Source organism: Pseudochaenichthys georgianus, chromosome 11 (genome assembly GCF_902827115.2).
Source record: "Pseudochaenichthys georgianus chromosome 11, fPseGeo1.2, whole genome shotgun sequence".
Classification (NCBI taxonomy): domain Eukaryota; kingdom Metazoa; phylum Chordata; class Actinopteri; order Perciformes; family Channichthyidae; genus Pseudochaenichthys; species Pseudochaenichthys georgianus.
Window position 1 is genome coordinate 25,173,089 of NC_047513.1, and position 20,634 is coordinate 25,193,722.

The following is a 20,634-nucleotide window of genomic DNA, read 5'->3' on the forward strand; positions in this document are numbered from 1 at the left end:
TATATATATATATATATATACATACACACAGTATGTGAGTGTCGACAATATTTCTCTGAACTTATTTACATAGAAATGATCGCCCAAGTGAAGTCATGTCTGTCTTGTGGAAAACTACCACAAAAGTGTAAATCAAAGTCCACAGAGAGAAACAGCTGTGGGACGAGACGGGGTCTAGTAAAGTAGCTGGATGATTTTCAACTATCCATCTGCATCTGTGTTAGCTGTTTTATAGGGTGTGTTGATGATGGATGTTTATCACTTTGCTGTGTTATCTCTCTAAAGCCTTGTGAAAAGGATGAATTACATTTTTATTTTGGCACACTGAAGTTCAGATAAATCACTCATTTCAACCCTGAGAATGAGACAAGAAATATAAAGATCTGTAATTCTTTGTTGACACATCATCAAAGCACTCAAAGGAAAAGCAGACAAAACTCACTGCATCAGTATGTAGTCCAGCTTCTCTAGAATGTTTGTCTATACCTTTGAGCTGCTGTTGGTTTCAGGGATTTGTTGGGAGCTAAATTCGGGGCTGGCTTGTAGTCTAGCACTGGATGGCGAAGAAGTCGTCAGGGGTCCTGGGGTTAGTGGCCTGTCGGACCCTGGCCAGCCTCAGAACCCCCAGACACTTCTCGAGACTGCGCTTCCCTGTCAAGAAAGCAGAGGACATTTCTTTTTTCGCTCGTCAATGGTGAAATGTAAAATTCAAGCATCTGTAGAATAGGGTTAAAAGGTAGCAATTAACAACTTCTGTACATGTTGGATTGTGTTGTACCTACATTTGTTGGGTTTGGTTAATCTCTCACAAAGCCAGATTAAAATGGATTGTCTTTATAGGCAAGTTGTCATGATGATGTTTACATATTGTTCATATTGAGACCAATGGCTCTACTTTCCTGCAGGTAAGTAACTTTCTTGCTCTTAACCAACATGCTCAGTGAAGCTTATTATTAAGTAGCGCCTCTCATTGCATTAGCCACAAAATGTTGATAGCTTTAGTTGGTGTGAGTGATACAAAATAGGATTAGCCTCATCGGTACCAGATCTGAGAACCGCCTAGCATTTTAGAAAGATAGTAGTTGAAGGTTTGTCTTTACAGCAACCACAGTGGAGGAGGAAAAGACTGAAGCAGACCAGGGGCCTGTACTAGGAAGCTGGTTCAACCTAACCTGGATATGTTTGAGTTAGCCGGTTGGCCTAATCCAAAACATACGGGCTCTCGCTAAACTGTACTACGACGCGGGTTATCAAGTGGATCGCTCAAGCCAGCTGTGTCCTATCTAGTTGCGAGTTCACATGAAAGGGGTGGTATCTGGAGCATTCAACCAATCACAAACATGGAGAAGCGTACTGACAGCGCAGCGTCATACTTCCTGAATGAAAAGTCAACTATAATATTAGACATATGAAGAAGTTAAACTTTAAACATCCATGACTCAAACACTTTATCCAGGATCAAAGCCACATAGCTGAGTGCGTACATTAACAGGTTTATGATATCACTGCCCCGTCTAAGACACGAGTGGATCTGACTTTAATTACATTTGTCTCGAGTGTTTCGTCAACTTAATGTGTTGCTTAAAATAATACTTCTGCATACAGTATGTGACACTGAGTGTTGCACGGCCAGATACGGCTCAGCTGACTCAGATAAGGAGATATATGATACATTATGAAGTGAAATGCCGTGGACTGTACTTAATGTTACTCTGTTCCGGTTACTTATGTTGTTGCAGATATTTAAGTAAGCTTTCTTAACGCTAATGTTATAATAGTCAGATTGCTCTGAAGATGGGAGGTGATATTCTATTCATGTTCACACAGTCGGTGATTTTTGTCGGCCGTCTTTCCTGCGACGGCAGCTTTTCTGTATTTCCTTTCTCCTGTAATATGACTTGATCTCTTTAAACTCTGCACACTGAGCTCTGATTGGTCAGCAGGCGGTGCTTTCACTGAGTTGAGCTCTTAGCCTGCAACCTAACCTGGTCCCGACCAGGTTAGCCGCTCAGCATAAGTTACCATGGAGATCTAGCCTGCTAAAAAGAGAACCAGCTTCGTAGGACCGGAAACCCCGAGTTTTCCCTGAAGTTAGCCCGCTAAGCGAAAATCCTGCTTCGTAGTACACCCCCCTGGGGCCACACTGGGTAGAAGAAAGCCTCTACTCCCAGAGGAGCTTCCCATCTTGTGCTGCCACAGGATAGTGTTATATCAATCTAGGACTTAGTCATAGTAACTAGGTATGTTATTAAATTACAGTTTTCAGAGCCAAGAAGCTAATCGTCTCTTTGCTAATTATTCACTTAAAGTGAGCCGACAAAGAGGATGTTTAGATTATAACAGTTAGAGGGAAAACATTGAGGTTCGCGTGTTAGTTAATGTAAAGAAATGTATGTGCGTTCATGTGCAGACGTACATGGTTTTGTTATTGGATAATTCATATCCTGCAAGACTCCTAAAGACGTCATGAGATGATGACCTTTCTACATCTGGAGACCTGGAAATGTGTGTGCGTTAAACATGGTTAGGGAACATGTTCGTGTGTCATTCTGAAAACCTATATTTGCCCCTGTGTTTCTTGTATTCGTGGGGCATTTCCACGATTGGCTGCTGTGGCAAGTGATGTACTCCAATATTATTATTGTGCAACTGAATAATAATTCATCTCAACCATGTCTGTGTTTTATTGATCTCCCTCTGTGTTAACATTTAACGTTGGTGAGCCATAAATTGCACTAATAATAGTTCCTGTGTGATATAGTTGTGCATGTGTGGATGTTTTCGAAGGGTACATACGTTTGTGCAGGTGTGGGAGCAGAGCCCTGTAGAGAGGACGGTGCTGTGACAGTACATGCAAGAAGGAAAGACAGAACAGCAGCTCCACTGCTTCGTACTGCAAAATGCCAGTCTGGGCCTTATTGCCTAAAATCAGTCCTGGAAAAGGGAAAGAGATAAGTGAATGTATTCTTTTTTCATATATAATACTGATATTTTTACAGATTAATAAAGGGAAATGCCTTTGTTGCTGAGCCTGATGAGTTGATTGCTGTATTCGGCCATATCAAATATCATCCTCAGGAAGTACAAAGGGCTCTTAGCAACAGTCTGGCCAAAGGGCAAACTCTGGGCACACACATGGAACCTGAAGAGGAAAACAAACAAAATCAGAAAAAGGCAAAAGGGAAAAACAACACTTTTGAAAAATGTACATGAGGAAAAGGCGGTTCAGGTAGTTCTCAGTGAACTTTACCTGCATGCATGAAGCAGCACCAGCTTGTAGATGTTCTTGTAGACTGCCTCAAGAGAATTGTTCTAAAAGGACAAAAGCAAAGTTGCAGGAACAATAATAAAACTGATAGAAAAATAAAACCTATATGTGGGACTTCTACTTTATTAAATGCATCTCAGTCAAGTGCAAACACTTTTATGAAAATCAAAATGCATTATCTTTTTTTTTAGATTTCTTCATGACACATAAGGCAATTTGTTAAACGTTGTTTCCTTGGTTTCTACTTCCGAAGGAGACAGCCCCTTAACTGTGATGCAGCAGATGTCAGTTGGTCTTGCAGCGTAATTTACAGACAGTAGTGTCAACAGCCTTTTTGAGGGGTGTAACTCCTTTGTAGAGAACTTTCGAATAAAAGTAGTTCTCATCAAAGCTGGCATCATTATTTGTCTGACCTTCAGGTCCAGGAACAAGGCATGGCTCCTGAGTCTGAGGACAGCCATCAGTTTCCTCCTCATTTGCTGTCCAGCTGAGTAGAAGGAGCCCAACGTGAGGCTGTAGCGCAAAGACAGGCCTGCATAGCTGTGGGAGATGGAAAGAAAGAAAAAAACAAACATTGAAAAGGACATACTGCAAAGACTACAGTCTTGCCATGAACAATTATTGCACGTTAACATTTGTATTGTGCTCTATGCAAGACTGGGAACTGTAATAATATGTATGAGTACGTTCAAGGTTCATGAGAAAATGGTTTCACTAAGCTTACAAAAATGAGGCAAAACGCCTCACAACAACAAGCACACTCGAGGCATTACATCTGAAGTATAATTATTCTGACGAGATGCTTCACCTTGAGTAGTCTTTGTAGACGTCCAGTGAGTGTGTGTCCAGCAACAGTCCACACCAGGGGAAGAGGCAGTGAGGGGTCAGCACTCGGATGCCGGGACATGAGACCATGCTCCCCGGCACCTGAAAGTTAACCCCCACCTTCTGCGGGTTGACCACCAGACCGTACTGTGGTACTCCGGCCAGCAAGATACTACACACAATGAACAAGTGTCATTATCAACCTTTAACCCTCTTATCAAAATAAAATGGAGCAAAAGAGAAACAAAATACTTGGGTAAAAGCCCTTCTGAAATATCAACAGTGATGCGTGTAAGGAAAACTAGTATCACCAACATACTTGAGAAAGCTTTGTGCTTTGTTTAAGTCTGGGGTGATCAGAAGGAAGTCATCGACAAGTCTCATCAAACATCTGCAGGACACAGAGAGGAAGAGAACACATGCAGTAAATACTACAAAAGTAACAATACCGAAACACTGCCCTCTGTTGCTACAGATGTGTCATTACACCTACAGGCGTTGACATAAATATATAACCGTCTGCTGTACCCTTTCTTTTCAGTCATGCCTTCAAACAGGACATTCTCCATGTGACCGTAGCAGAGACAGCACAGCAGGCTGGATACGACGGAGCCCTGAGGAATCCCCCGGCACTGACGGTATGTTCTGAAACACAGGGGTACAAGCGGATTGTATTTGAAACGAGGCAAAATAAATGTCAATGAGAGTATTCATTTTATGTCAACTCAAACACATCCTGGGTTCTATTTCGTCCCTACTGACCGCCAGAGGCGGTGCTTTAGCACTGGATATGTCCATCGCGCGCATGCGCAGCTCGAGTACCAATAACAACAAAGTCACCTGTGACCCACGTGACACCGGCTATATCAGCCGGTATTGTCAGAGGATCTGTTCCTTTCATCTTCTCGCTGCGCGAGGGTACCGTGGCTACGTTTTTGTAGCCTACAGCGTTCAGGTTTGAGCGTTTGATCTGAGGGATTTCTCTGCAAACAGCTGGCCGCGGGGAGCTTCACGACTGACAGTCGGAGCTACGGGTCGTTAAGGCCCTGACACACCAAGCAGTCACCAGAGGACTAGCCGACGCTGAAGTCGGCTGTTGCCTGGCCGTGTTCTCCTGCGTTTTGGCCATGTGTCGCACGGGAACACACCGCACCGACTTCAGTGCGTGAGTGGCAATAACTCTCCTTACCAGCAGGCGGCGGTAGTGTATATATTCGTCATTCAAAAGAGGCAACAACCGGAAGACAGAGAAGAAGAAGAGTATCTTTTCTCCGTAATATCATACAGAGCTGGCCTCTCCTGGATCAAGGTGATGAGCAGGTCTTCGTTTGCATCATTCCAGATCACCATGATGAGATGAAAATGAATAGCAGTCTGTGTGTGCCTTCTTAAATCGTTTGTTTACATCCCTCACTTCCGCTTCGCTTCTCATGCACTGATTTGCTAGCTGAACAGCCAATCAGAGTGATTATTTGGTCCGACTGCCAGACCCGATGCATGGCCGATTCAACATGTTGAATCGGCCATGCATCGGGTCTGGCAGTCCAAATAAGGCGTGTCACGGTCGACGGTGCGGGACACACCAACCTGACTACGGCGCCGCGAATGCCCGACAGCCTCTGACGGCCTCTGACTCCCAAAATCGGGTTGGTGTGTCAGGGCCTTTAGACGAGTCCTCCAGGAGCTGCGGCCGGCTGTGCAGAGCCTCGACTGGTGTCAGCTTGTTGCTGGTGATGGCTGTGTTTCCACACCCGCTCCCAGCCAAGTTGTCCTGATTACCGTCTTATTGTTTGTGGCTTAGACTTTCTGGTGACGACAGTGTTCCCGCTTCCTCTCCCATCAAGTTGCCCTTATGCTCTTTTGAAAGTTCTGCTTGTGGCGTTGTGCCCGAGTTATCATTAGCATTTGAGTCCCAGCTTTGGCTGCGTCCCTCATTCAATTTAGTATGGAAGCCCAGAGGGTCATACTTTAAACCCGTTTTTTGTTTAGATGCAGAAAGTAAGGTAAGTACTTTCTATTTCGTAGAAGCTATTATCTGGTCTTAACATTTGTGTTCTGACTTGGTCGCTTGATTGTTAGCAGCAGCCGCTTGGCTAACACCTTGCTGTTGAGCTTAACTATTAACTCAGGGCAGTGCTCCCGCTCCCTGTAGCATAGGGTTTGATTGCAGTAGCGCTAGATCGTTGTATTACTGCTCCTAGTACTAGACTCCTAGCACTAGGATGATATGCAGAGAACATCTTCACGGCGGGTGCTGTGTGCTCGGCATGTGCGGTTACTACTGTAACCAGGCACGGTTCTATGCGGGCTGTTCTCTTTCTTAGAAGCTAACATTGCGCTATATCGTTGTATTTACTGCTCCTAGTACTAGACTCCTAGCACTAGGACGATATGCAGAGAACAATCTTCACTGTGTGTGCCGTGTGCTCTGCATGTATGGCCATTAAGGAGGATTTCATCCTCCCAATATTATATTGTCTAGTGGGCAGCCGTTGGCTGACACTTTTAGGCACCGGCCACAGTTACTATTGTAACTAAGGTTCTAAGCCGTAAGTACTGGCCATAATTACTACTGTAACTACGGTTCCAAGCTGTGTAAGTACTGGCCATAGTTAATACTGTAACTACGGGGTTAAGCCGTAAGTACTGGCCATAGTTACTACTGTAACTACGGTTCCAAGCCGTGCACGTACTGGCCATAGGCAATACCGTAACTACGGCTCTATGCTGTGTAAGTACTGGCCATAGTTACTACTGTAACTACGGTTCTAAACCATGTAAGTACTGGCCATAGTTACTACTGTAACTACGGTTCCAGGCCGTGCAAGTACTGGCCAGAGTTACTACTGTAACTACGGCTCTATGCTGTGTAAGTACTGGCCATAGTTACTACTGTAACTACGGTTCCAAGCCGTGCAAGTACTGGCCAGAGTTACGACTGTAACTGCGGTTCTAAGCCGTGTAAGTACTGGCCATAGTTACTACTGTAACTACGGTTAGATGCCGTGTGAGCCCTGGCCATGGTTACTGCTGTAACTACGGCTCTGTGCTATTCTATTCTTTAGAAGCTAGTTATCTGGTCTTAAACATGTGTGTTATTTGACTTGATCTCGCTTGATCGTTAGCAGCAGCCGCTCGGCTAACGTCTTGCGTATACTGTTAAGCTTCTTTATTTTACCCAGCTAGGTGAAGGCAGTGCTCTCACTCCCGCTCCCTCTACCGGTAATGCGGATGTAGCTACATCCCTTTTTCTGTTCGGCGAGTAGTAGCACCGCTCTACTCTTCCCGTTCAGCAGGTAGCTGGTGAAGGCTGTGTTCCCGCACCCGCTCCTGGTTACAATGCATCTGGCATTCGTCTCTAACTCAACCAGTGAAGGCAGTTCTCACCCCCACTCCTGGTAGACGCCAAACGGCCTCGTTTTTTTCGTTAAGCAGGTAGCCGGTGAAGGCTGTGTTCCCGCACCCGCTCCTGGTTACAATGCATCTGGCATTCGTCTCTAACTCGACCAGTGAAGGCAGTGTTCTCGCCCCCGCTCCTGGTAGACGCCAAACTGCCTTGTTTTTCTGTTAAGCAGGTAGCTGGTGAAGGCTGTGTTCCCGCACCCGCTCCCGGTTACGCTGCATCTGGCATTCGTCTCTAACTCGACCAGTGAAGGCAGTGTTCTCGCCCCCGCTCCTGGTAGACGCGGAACTGCCTTGTTTCTCCGTTAAGCAGGTAGCCGGTGAAGGCTGTGTTCCCGCACCCGCTCCCGGTTACGCTGCATCTGGCATTCGTCTCTAACTCGACCAGTGAAAGCAGTGTTCTCGCCCCCGCTCTTGGTAAACTGCCTTATTTACTAATCCAGCTAGGTGAAGGCAGTGATCTCGCTCCCGCTCCCTCTGCCGGTAACGTGGGTGTAATTACATCCCTATTTCTGTTGGGCGAGTAGCGGCGCGGCTCTACTCTTTCTGTTAAGCAGGTAGCGGGTGAAGGCTGCGTTCCCGCACCCGCTCCCGGTTATGCTGCATCTGGCATTCGTCTCTAAGTCAGCCGGCAGTGTTCTCGCCCCCGCTCCTGGTAGACGCTGAACTGCCGTGTTTATTAATCCAGCCAGGTGAAGGCAGTGCTCTCGCTCCCGCTCCCTCTGCCGGTAACGTGGGTGTAATTACATCCCTCTTCCTGTTCGGCGAGTAGCAGCAACGCTCTACTCTTTCTGTTAAGCAGGTAGCTGGTGAAGGCTCCTTCGGTTGGGGGGGTGAGCTGTTTAGAGCTGTTTAGATCAGCTGCCCTGGAGGCACTGGAGCGTGCCGCCCAAGCTAGGCAGACCAGGCAGCAGCACTCGGGTCCTCGCAGACCTGTGCCCACTCCCAGCAGGCCCAGGGGCTGCTCTAGCAGCCGCACTCAGCCGCCGGATTACAGGGGTGGTCTGCAGAGGTCTTAGCGGCCCACTCAACCGCCTCCCAATGACTTTCGTGCCCCATGTCGCCCGCCTTCCAGGCGGCCTCGTGCCCCAGAGCCTTACCGGAACCCCCCCAAGAGGCTCCAGGGTCCGGGGGGCTGGGCTCTGAAATCCCGGGGGTGGTTGGCGGCTGCTTTCCCAGCAGCAGCTCAGTTTCTGGGCAGTCTGTACTTCCGTCCCTTGGGTGGTTTTCACCTTAACCCAGGGGTACGGACCGCAGCTCCGGCCCCTAGCCTTCGGCTGGGTCTAATTGACAGTCGTCAGCGATCCGGCAGGGGCCCTACCTCTGGACCAAGAGTTGTCCGTCCTTTTGTCCAAGGACGCAATCAACCCAGTAAGACCCTCTGCTTAGCCAGGGGGTTCTACTCGGCATACTTTCTCGTGAGCAAGAAAGTCGGCGGATTTCGCCCGATCTTGGACCTCAGAGGAATCAACAGATTCCTGAAGGTGCTGCCATTCTATATGCTGACTACTGCATACGCACAGGTGGAGTGGTTCCCAACCGAGGGATGCCTGCTTCCACGTGGGCCGGGCATGAGGGTGCCTTATATTCAGTTCCTCCGGCCCTTGGGCAGACTGGCAGCTGCCTCGGCCGCTGGGCCCTTAGGCCCGCGGTCGTTGCACCCCATGCAGATGTGGCTGAACAGCCTTCACTTGGACGCCAAGTGGCACAGGCACAGTGAAGTCAGGGTGTCGCAGCATTGCTCCACTCTCCGTCACGCTGGAGGGGCAGGGCCTATCTCCTGGTAGGCGTGCCCATGGGCAAGGGGGGCAAGAATGTGCGTGTTCCTTGGGGACAGCATGTACATTGTTGCTTAGATAACAGTCCCTTCTAGATAGTGGACGTTCTCACTCCACGGCGCCACGGCGGGGTGCCACAGGTCGGTGTTCCGTCAGGTCGGTGTTCCGTCTTTATGAGAGGGGCTTTACGGCAGCGTCCCCCTTGCACCCCGAGGGCTCCGGCTTGGGACCTGCCCTTGCTGCCGGATGCCCTATCACCTCCTCCCTTCGAGCCCCTGGCCCAGGTGGGGCTTAGGTGGCTGCCCACGAAGGCAGCATTTCTGCTTGCCATAGCCTCAGGGAAGTGAGTCGGGGAGTTGCATGTCCTCTCCATGAACAATACATGCCCAATACATGCCCGAGGTGAGACTCTCAGGCGTTGCCCTTTGGGCAAATGTGGCATTCCCGCCGGGGTCCTTCCACAAACTCACTTCAATCAGCCTGCCCAGCTGGCACGCTTTGACATTCAGGAGTACGGCACATCGAAGTTGCTGTGCCTTGGGGGTGCCCAAAGGGCGTATATCAAGGCTACTGCCTGTATACGGCAGGAGGAGCAACTCTTGAGTTTGCCCTGGCGGCACTAAAGGAGGTTAGGCCCTCTAACCAGTGGCTGCCCCACTGGGTTGTCGATACCATCTCACAGGCTTACGGGGCCAGTGGCCGCCCCCTGCCATCAGGCTGAGATGCCACTCTACAAGGAGCATCTCAACATATTGGGCTGCCCTGAGAGGGGTGCCCCTGGAGACCATCTGCGCCGCGGCGTCGTGGGCGTCTTCTGGCACATTCTCCAGTTGTCATCAGGTCAATGTCGCCACTCCCCATTCTTTGGGCGTGGTCCTTTTGCCGAGCTCCGCTGCTTCCAGTGGTGAGCAAGGGCTTGGATTCTTCATGACATTGTTGGTACAAGTCATCCAGTGCTAAAGCACCGCCTCTGGCGGTCAGTAGGGACGAAATAGAACGATAGTTACGGCTGTAACTACGGTTCTATGAGTCCCGGATGACCGCCAGAGTTCCCTGTCACTCAGAATTCTTGTGTGCTCGCGAGAAGATTCGGGGAACAGATCCTCTGACAATACCGGCTGATATAGCCGGTGTCAGGTGGGTCACAGGTGACTTTGTTGTTATTGGTACTCGAGCTGCGCATGCGCGCGATGGACATATCCAGTGCTAAAGCACCGCCTCTGGCGGTCATCCGGGACTCATAGAACCGTAGTTACAGCCGTAACTATCGTTCTTTGCATGGCATCACATTCACAAATAAGATGTGACATGCAGCTTCCACATTGGTCCATTTCATCTTGACGCTTACTTCTTTCCAAACTGAACAACACTTCCCGTTAGCATTTGGGTGAAGAACTGCAACGCGTCTCTGCCGTGAAGATCAGCGCAGAAATGCTAAAAGAAAAAAAGGAAAGATTTAAAAGAAGTGACAAACGTGCTGATCTAGAGAAACATCTCAGGATGTCTCACCTGCTCTACCAGTATGGCGTGATGGACTTTTCTTTTTTTCTGAAGTGACGTCACAAACCCTTTCATGTTGGTGGATCCCATGCTATCCTCCAGTAAGTCTGCCTGTGTTAACAAACATGAGAAACAGTTCAACGGTTGCACACACAAGAATACTGTGTATAATATGTGTGTGTGTATATGACGTACCTGTCTAACAAAGGACTTTTTCAGGCCCTCACGGCCATCTGCCCAGATCTTGGCATAGCGGCGGACGGTGAAGAGTTCGTCCTGCACAGGGGACAGCGCCTGACCAATCACTTCACTCAGTTTGTCATGGGGCAGACTCTCATAGGCTCCACTCACATCCACCTAAAATGCAGGGATGAAGAAAAATAGCATTTAAAAGGCACAATGAATTGGTTTGTTGGAAGCTTTTTGTAAAAACAACAAACAAATAAAGTGGGGTCTGATTTACAAGCCCTGATTGTATGGAAGATGGCTGGACACAAAGTATTCAAGCAATATGACAAATGTATTAACATTATAACATGTTAGTTTAAAATCAAACTAATCTTACTAATTTTGCCTTTAACAAAATACTTTTGTATTTGTTTCACAGTTGTAGGTGTGCTTAATAATATTACAATGCTGGAGTAATCACAAAATGGATACATTTTATAAACTGTATATGATAAATATACATAAAAGACATGACTACTATGTTGTCAGCTTCTGCCAGTACAATAAACAAACTGGCTGACCAAAACCAACCTTCACAAAGTAGAGGGTTTGTGGCTCCTTCTTCAGGGCTGGAGCTAGAGAGCGTAACACCCTGTGGATGTCTGTCATCCCCATCACTGTGGAGCCCAGCAGGGACGGAGAGGCGCGCACACAGGCCTGCAGCATGCCCAGCAGGTCTCGGACCCGCCCTCTGTAGAGCTGCAGGGGAAAGAGAAATGCCCTAAATGCAAATGATCCCAACTTGTAATAACACACAGCTTATGGATTTTTTAATGGAGAACTTTAATGTCATTATCAAGATGTACCCTTGTTTTGGCATCTGCTCCAATGACTCGTGTGATAGGCCTCATGCTATCAGTTTTTGGAATGAAGCGAAGGCGAGATGTGACGGTGGCTTTGGGGAGGGATGCCACCTGAGCCGGAGTCATCTCCTCCATCTGACCTGTAGAGAGGTGAACCCTAAATCACACAAATGGTTGTGAGCTTGTGTGTCCTGTCCAGTGATTACATGAGTAAAAACCTTTGCAGGTTTGTGTGTACCTGAAGGCTAAGTCCTGCAGTTTTGACCAAACGTCCGGTCTGTAGAACCTGAGGGCGTTCTTCTGGCCCGCGCTTTCCGTGACATAGAAGCAAGCTCGAACGAGGCCCACAACATAGCCGTCCAGAAGCCAAGCCAGGAACTGACCCAGGGTCTGTGTCCGATAGGAGAGCTCACTGGGAGGGAACCTGCCTGTGGATAAGAGTGATGTAGTTAAAACGGCCAAAATGTAAAGCAGAAAAATTTAAACCTACGATAAGCTTACCTGTTTTACTGAGCTTCAACCAATCACAGTCATTCACCTTCATCTTCCACGTCAGTTCAGAGAGTGAGAGCTTCTCAGACTTGCCACTGCGCAAGAAGCCCCTCACCCAGATGAAGAAATGTAGTCGGTTATGGTCGGAGCCCCACAGCTCCTGAGGGATCACAGTGGAGAGGCATTCCCTGACAAACAGGAAGACCCGGTGAGGTGCACAGTGTTGAGGCAAGAGGGAGCTTAACTCCCCTTGTCCTGCGTCTCTCTCCCCCACCACTGGACACACCCTCTGCAGTATTCTGCTGTAAGGACATCTCCTGTGTTGACGCAACAGCTGACTGAACAGGGGGACCATGTTAAAGAAGCGCCGAGGCAGGAGTTTCTTTGGCTTCCTCTCTATCCCGTTTAAGTACGGCAGTCCCTCAAAGAAGATAGTTCGTACCAAATCTTGCCCTTGCAGCCTTCTGCATTCATTAGCACTCTTTTTCTTCCTGTTGAGAATGAAGCCACGCATACCCCTTCCGCCATACAGAAATCCCAGTGTGCGGATAAAACATTGCGAGGGAGGCAGAGGGGGAAAAATCCCCGTTCTCCAACTGGGTCCTCCCTCCATGGGCATTGTGCTCGTCTGCAATTCAACAGTCTGTTTGGAACCTGTAGGGCCTTTTTCCAAAGGGTTTACTGATAGTGTTGGTACCACAGATACGGGCTGCTCTTCCTCCACCGGTTCAATACAAACCTGTTGAATTTCCTTTGTGGGCTCTTGCTTTGCTACTCGTATCCTCTTTCCTGAACGTGTCAGAGACTCTCCCTCCTCCTTCTGATCAGTTTCTCGCTTTCTTTTCCCCTCCATCACACGTTCATTCCTTTGGTTCCTCGTTTTGCTGCGAGTAGGCTTTTCAACAGCCTGTCTCTTTTTGTAAGTCACTGCCCTTTGATTCCTTCCAGACTGAGCACCGCTATTCTTCTGAGAGCCAGGCTTGAGTAGAAACCGGTTGGTAACATTAGACATGGACACCCTGTCATAGATTGGAGTGCCGCACAACTGGAATACACATGATGGAGGGACTTCCACAAACACAGAGCAGCTCTCCAGCAGGTACCGTGTGAGGTCTGTGCCAAGGCGTAGTATGACTCTCTTCCACATGTCACTTCCATGAATATAGGCAGCACTTTGAGTTAAATCCCCTTGGAATTTAAAGGGGTCTGCATCCCGCTTCTCCTGATCCAGCGCCTGAAAATTGTAGCCATGTGCCAATATGTTATTTTTTCTTTTTCTTTTCAGACTGTTAAGAACGAAGGCCAGCAGTTCAGGTAGAGTGCAGATCTGTGGGAAGCATAAATAACATAACAGGGTTCATCAGAAGTGTTTCTCATTCAGTTATAGCAATAAATGTTCCTTCCCTTTTAAAATCCAGTCTCTTGTACACCTGACGGCTTATTGGTCTGAGCATCTTTAAAATAGGGAATTATAACTCAATATGTATGGCTTAATCTAAATGTGGCATGCAACACAAGTGAGATAATCGACCAAACAGCTACTGAACCATACATTTCTCCTTATAATCCCCATTTATGTTATTATAAAAGTCCACAATAAAATGATATATTGTTGTACTTTTGGTAATATTTTGATTGCGGGACTTTAACTTGTAACAGAGTATTCCTACACTCTGGTACTCATACTTTTAAGTACCAGATCCGAGTACTTCTTCCACCTCTAATATTTATGAAGAACGCTTCTTGTCTACACTGCCATAGAATAACATAACATTAAAACCGTTTTGACAGTTAGCCCGACAGCTAGCGTTAGCAACAACTGTTACATGGTTTTACAGAAGTCAAGTTCTGTTAACTACATGTCAACTCTCAGAAACTGAAATGCCAGGTAATTAAAGTTACCTGGTTCAAGCTTGGCACTTGCTGTAGTTCCTTGTCAAAGCAGACAATAACACCCCGGACGAAGGACTTGAAGCGGTTTGTGTCAGACTGTTCAATCAGCACTGCTTTCTTTCCTTCTCTGAACACGATGCTGTTCGCAAACTCCTCCAGTGTCGGTGTGTGAGTATACAGAAACCGGAGAATGTCCAGCGTAGGAGACATATCAGTCGTAGACATACCGATGGTTGATGTGGTTGTTATTCCGGACACGGGGTTGAGCTTCGAGGTTGAGCTTTATTATGCCGTTGAAGGTCCCGCGTCACTCTCAGCCAATGACAGTTCAGTTTACTGTAAGCGTCCAATCAGAAAGCCCCATACTCCAAAGTCCAAACTCACAGTTGACCAATAGCCAACAAGAAAAGGCATGTTGTCTTTTTTTTCCATGAAGTGTGACGATTCAGCGTGCGAGGGGGAAAAAAGAGTATGGCGAAAATATTAATCTAAAATTGTTTAAATGTCATGTACTCTAAATATTTTGGTCTGACGTGGCAAAAAATAAGAGTCGTTTTATTTTATTATACCTACTACAACTACAAGCCTAAATGTTCTTCCAAACTGGGGTCTCACAGAGATCTGGATTAAACTGCCTGCTTTAACCACTTAAATATAAAGCAGTTTGAGCAAGCAGGATTGGATTTAATCACCTATTTGTTTCCTTCCGAGGTGGGGTTTGTCCATAGGGTGTGTCTCATTTAGGCTGCCAAGGGCACAAAAGTGGGAGTGTAAAATATTATAGCAACTCAAAAATATTGTTAAAGACAGGTTCACAACTTTCAGAGCAATTGAAAGTACAATTGCTATAAATGTTGTCGTATCCCCAGAATACAAGGCTAAGCAGAACAACATTGTGTGAAACACGCACAGACACAGAAATTAATATGAATGTTAGTCCAAAATAAATGTAGAAATATATTAAAGATGTGTGTGTTCTGTTTTGTTCTCAACTTATATATTATTATTTAGGGTTTATTTATTCTTGTATTTATGCATTTATTTATTTGTTACTTATGTCATGTTCTGTCCTCCATACATGTGTGCTCGTTGAGTGCGTAAAAGGTACAAATTCACTCAAAATCACATCACAGCAAGACAAGAGTCGAGACCTATATTTGGGCGTTCATTGTTTTTAATGCAGATTTAACACATTGGTGGTCCAGAGGTTTATGCATTGTTTTTCATGCAGGTGCTCGAGGTTCAACACCCAGGGGAGGGACATCTTCTGTCTTCTGCTATGCTGATGGAGAAATTGTCCCCACCACTTTTCTAACAAAGTGACGCCCATGAGAGATTGACATTCCTTCGTCCCACTGGTGATGTGGTCTGCACGGCTCCCTTCTTCAGTGCTCTGATTCGCTGAATGACTGCCCCCCCGCTTGGAGAGAGCGCGCGAATGCACCCACGTCTCTCACAATCGGCTGTTAGCTAGCTGTTAGCTTAGCGTTGTTCACTCTGTGCTTTTAACAGCACCGGGGCTCTGCTGGCACACAACAAGGAGGACCTAAGGCAAGGATTTTTGGCTCAGCATCTCAATTATCCGTAGGTTTCTGTGGACTATCAGCTGGTTAAGAAACCTGCAATGGCGGACAAGGAAGGTAAGTTGATATATTTTATTGTTTTTTGTTGTTATCTGACATGTTTTAGCTAGCATTAGCTACCTGGTTAGCTTTGGTAGCAGCTAGCTTCTGTAGCGCAGAATCCATAAGCGGTAATAACAAAAGCCAGGTGCATTTGCTTTTTGTATGCTGTAACAATGTACGTTTTAGTTTACAGTTGTTGTTTTCACACCGCTTGGCGTTGTCTACCATATATCATATTTGCCATGGAAGCCGTAGCTCAACACAGTTAACGTAATACAAAGTAACGTGTAGGTTAACCCTAGCAAGAACATAATCATGATAGCATGGTAAGCTAACTGATGTGTTTGTGAAAACATGATCCCGTACTGCTACGTTCTGAACACTAGTCAGGCCATGATTTGTTTTGTTTCGTCTGCAAAGGCAAGCGTATACAGCTGTTAATTAAGTGCCTTAACTTTCTGAGATACACTGGCGGTTTCCATGATGTTAAACCTTCATAAACAGTCAATGGAAGCTATACATTCATCTTTTAAGGGTTGTTTTTATTAATGGTTGTTTTCCAACTATTTCAAAATGCACTAACATCTTTTTGTAATCACTCTCAGTAGGAGCATTTGATGATGCAGTTGAGGAGAGGGTGATAAATGAGGAGTACAAGATCTGGAAGAAAAACACCCCCTTTCTGTATGACCTGGTTATGACCCATGCTTTAGAGTGGCCAAGCCTAACTGCCCAGTGGCTGCCTGATGTTTCCAGGTACATGCATTTACACACACACCAACATGCACTCAACTGTTGTGTATGACAATAATAATCAAGAATTGTTCTCCTCGTTCCAGGCCGGAGGGGAAGGACTACAGTGTGCACCGTCTGGTGTTGGGCACTCATACATCAGATGAGCAAAATCACCTAGTCATTGCCAGCGTTCAGCTACCCAATGATGATGCCCAATTTGAAGCATCACATTATGACAGCGAAAAAGGAGGTGGGTTACCGGCTAAGTAAGTGTCAATGACAGGCAGTTACAGTAGTCAATTTGTTAAAAGTGACAAATGAATGTGTTTGTTGCATGTAACATAGTTTTCTTTGATTCAAGGGACCACTGGAGAAACCATTCAGGTGTTCTTGGGTGAATTGTAGCTTCTTTTTTGTTTAAAACACTTTTTTTTGTTTCCCCTCAAGAGTTTGGAGGCTTTGGCTCAGTGAGTGGCAAGATCGAGATAGAAATCAAGATCAACCATGAAGGAGAGGTTAATCGTGCCCGCTATATGCCCCAGAACCCATGCATCATCGCCACCAAGACCCCCACCTCTGAAGTGCTGGTGTTTGACTACACCAAACACCCTTCCAAACCAGGTATGTAGCTCACACACAGCACATAACACTGCTAAAGGTGCCATTTTGTTTTGAAAGTAAAGTGACTTATGGAAAAGTGTTTTAATTATACTGCCTCTTTACACTATCTGCTTTTTTTCATGCTGTGAAAGACACAAACTATTTTTAAATGCAATTGTCAGCAGATGCTTCTGGAGAGTGTCACCCTGATCTTCGTCTCAGAGGCCATCAGAAAGAAGGCTATGGTCTTTCCTGGAATCCAAATCTGTCCGGCTCTCTCCTTAGTGCTTCAGATGACCATGTAAGAGAAAAATCAGGTTTTATTGCTATTGCATCAAGAAGCTTCCCATAACTTAGTCGTTTTATTAGGTCACCAAATGTGTTTTTATCTGTTTGTGTTTTAGACAATTTGTCTGTGGGACATAAGTGCTGTGCCGAAGGAGGGGAAGATCGTAGAGGCAAAGACCATCTTCACTGGTCACACTGCTGTGGTGGAGGACGTCTCATGGCACTTGCTGCACGAGTCACTCTTCGGATCTGTAGCCGATGACCAAAAGCTCATGATGTAAGAAGCCAAGTCAAATCGGACAGGAGGACAATTCAGCAGAAAACATATTTGATATTGCATCTCCACAGTTGTTGAATTTGTCTTATTTCCCCTCAGTTGGGACACTCGTTCAAACAACACCTCCAAACCCAGCCATGCCGTCGATGCCCACACAGCAGAGGTCAACTGTTTGTCATTCAACCCTTACAGCGAGTTCATTCTGGCCTCCGGCTCTGCAGACAAGGTAATGTATATTCCACTGTTGCTATTTAGATTGATTTACAGCGTGTGGTTTAACTCCATGAAATCACATGCATTTAACTCATTGACTTTGCAACTACAGTGTGTGAAATATCTCTCTCTCGCTCACAGACTGTGGCTCTTTGGGACTTGAGAAACTTAAAACTGAAGTTGCATTCCTTTGAGTCGCACAAAGATGAGATCTTCCAGGTAGGATATTTATCAATCATGACACTTTATTGAAATGAGGATAACCGGATGAAGTGTGTGCAAATCTGTACGGTCAGTTTGTGCAATTATAAGTTCTAGTTAAGAGAAAACATGCTTTCCTGTTTCATGGAAGACTTTCTGTTATATATGCCAAAAAGTTATCATAAATCCGAAGTATCAACACCTAATATGTGTGATTTGCTATTCCAGGTTCAGTGGTCACCTCATAATGAGACCATCCTGGCATCCAGTGGAACAGACCGCCGTCTCAACGTCTGGGACCTCAGGTAAACAACTTACCGTCTTTCCCCTGGTGTCCACACAATTCAGCTGTGTTGCATTCAGGCTCCTTTGCGCTAACCAGAGATGATCTCCTTCATGTGGGGGTTTGTCATACTTGAACAGACGTTGGAAATAGTTCATCTCTTTTGTTTTGCATTGTTTTTTGTAGTAAAATCGGAGAGGAGCAGTCACCAGAAGATGCAGAGGATGGCCCACCCGAGCTACTGGTGAGTCTCATTGAAGCCTGTTGAACTGTAGAAGTTGAGATGATCTATTATTGTTCACATCAGCTTGCATAATGGTAATAAACATGGGGGCTTTTTCTTCTATCTTCTAGTTTATCCATGGAGGCCACACAGCCAAGATCTCTGACTTCTCCTGGAACCCCAACGAGCCCTGGGTCATCTGCTCGGTTTCTGAAGACAACATTATGCAAGTCTGGCAAATGGTAATACAGCTGACACCCCTTTTTATTGAATTGCATGTTTGTAGGGACAGGCAGAAAACATGACTACTCCTTTGTGTTATATTGTAAGAACATGTGGAACATAATACATTCTGCAGCCACATGTTTTGGTCACAAACAGCAGGCAACTCTGCTCTCCGGTTTCCATCTCCCATACCAAAACTAAAACGTGAATACGAGCAGACTTCAAAGAATTTTCAGGGAAATGTGGTGTGATACGAAGTTCCTGACATTTTCACTACTAGCTGCAAAGAGAAAATCTCAGTCAAGATCGATTCTTGATTTATCATTTGGAATGATTCAGTCAGGGAAAAGTGAGGAAGCCGAAGAGAGGAATGGTACGTTTACTAACCTAATTGTCTTGCCCTTCTTTCACTTCTGTCTTTTCTGTAACACTGAACTGTGATAATAGTCAGAAAAGCTGAGCAGTATTTCGTAGGGCTGTGCAATTAATCGTATTTTAATCTCGATTTTGGCTTGCAACGATTACGAAAACAACGTAATCGAAATAAAACGTTTATTGTTTTTTTTAATTGTTTTTTCAGTTGAATTATATTCAAAGTTTAGGGTAATCAACTGTTAAAAACATACTGTCCAACATTTTCTTTCTCCAATAAATAGATGTTTTCAAAGTAAATGGATAATCGTTTTTAATAATCGTGATATCAATTATTGACTGAAATAATTGTGATTATGATTTTTGCCATAATCGCACAGCCCTAGTATTCCTACTCCTTTCTTTTTTAAATGTGGCTCTTTGAAGCTTCAAAGTTGATCTATTGCTGTTCGTTGTGGAATCAAAAGGATGACGTTAATACATCTTAAGGAGCCTTGGCTAACTGACTAACAAACTGATTCTCCATTTTAGGCTGAGAACATCTACAATGATGAAGATCCGGAGGGTTCGACAGACCCCGAGGCCACAGTGTAACTTCTCTCTGCTGTGTCTTAAACTACAACCGTATCACAAACTGCCAACAGCCACCTCTGTACTTCCATGCAGCTACTTATCACTCCTTCCTTTCTCTATCATACTTAAGGAAAGTGTATGCTGTAAATCCCTGTAAATACAAGTAAGATAATAATCCTGTAACACCTTTTTCGAATACTTATAGTGAAGAACTCTCCTTAAACTGAGTAACTTATTGTCGGATGGATCTCACTCGGGTTTTTCGCATTGCCTATAAAATATATATTTTTGTAATGAAATTGGCTCTCCCTTGTGTACTGAAATGAAGCGAATGCTTTTTCGATTATAAATTAAATGCGTTTCAAGAACCTAAGATGGTGATCATACTGTAAGCCTACAACAAGTGGTCAATTCACAACCTGTTGTCAAAAAAAGTCCCTCGGACATATTGCAGGAAAGTTAAATGTGTCCAGCTTTTTGACAAGATGAACTGCCTGATTACTGTTTCTTCTAAAGAGGCCAGCCTAAAAATGTTTCATATTTCCCTGCTTCAGTTTGGTCATCACCTACTTGTTCTGGATTTTCACACCAGCTGCTTCTCGATGAAATTACTATTTTAGAAAATAACATTTGTGTTTTGAAGTGTTCATTTGTCCTCCCACCTCCCCTCACCCTAGTCATATATTAATCATTTAAATATTGTGCTATAGATTAGTGCTTGAACTTTTTTAATGTTCAATATTTTGTATTGTACAGTGATTGCATTCTTAATAAAATGTGTTTCGTTGGTCATTGGGTGCGCTTCGTCGACATCTCTCAGTATTTCCTTT

General features: G+C 45.5%; 2 protein-coding genes across 3 annotated transcripts; one reads left to right on the top strand and one right to left on the bottom strand.

The window, feature by feature from the left end:
* Positions 1–6: 6 nt before the first annotated feature.
* On the bottom strand, positions 7–14,437 carry tert (telomerase reverse transcriptase). The gene is made up of 16 exons (XM_034094217.2): positions 14,199–14,437; positions 12,306–13,623; positions 12,043–12,232; positions 11,808–11,961; positions 11,533–11,700; positions 10,969–11,130; positions 10,783–10,884; positions 10,622–10,707; positions 4,622–4,738; positions 4,413–4,484; positions 4,077–4,265; positions 3,682–3,808; positions 3,251–3,312; positions 3,018–3,142; positions 2,797–2,934; positions 7–651 (listed from the first exon to the last, which is right to left on the bottom strand). Exons 1-16 carry the CDS (start codon positions 14,412–14,414, stop codon positions 548–550), a joined length of 3,330 nt encoding a protein of 1,109 aa, XP_033950108.1. The 5' UTR covers positions 14,415–14,437; the 3' UTR covers positions 7–547.
* Positions 14,438–15,487: 1,050 nt separating this feature from the next.
* rbbp4 (retinoblastoma binding protein 4) lies at positions 15,488–20,596 on the top strand. 2 transcript variants are annotated; one of them, XM_034094219.2, is made up of 12 exons: positions 15,488–15,829; positions 16,420–16,570; positions 16,654–16,799; positions 16,997–17,170; positions 17,332–17,450; positions 17,554–17,714; positions 17,814–17,940; positions 18,069–18,146; positions 18,357–18,433; positions 18,598–18,655; positions 18,766–18,876; positions 19,763–20,596. In XM_034094219.2, the coding sequence occupies exons 1-12, from the start codon at positions 15,814–15,816 to the stop codon at positions 19,823–19,825; spliced, it is 1,281 nt and encodes a 426-aa protein (XP_033950110.1). In that variant the 5' UTR covers positions 15,488–15,813; the 3' UTR covers positions 19,826–20,596. The 2 variants fall into 2 exon arrangements, with proteins under 2 accessions (XP_033950110.1, XP_033950111.1); XM_034094220.2 differs by having other exon boundaries at positions 15,491–15,829; positions 17,335–17,450.
* Positions 20,597–20,634: the final 38 nt, after the last annotated feature.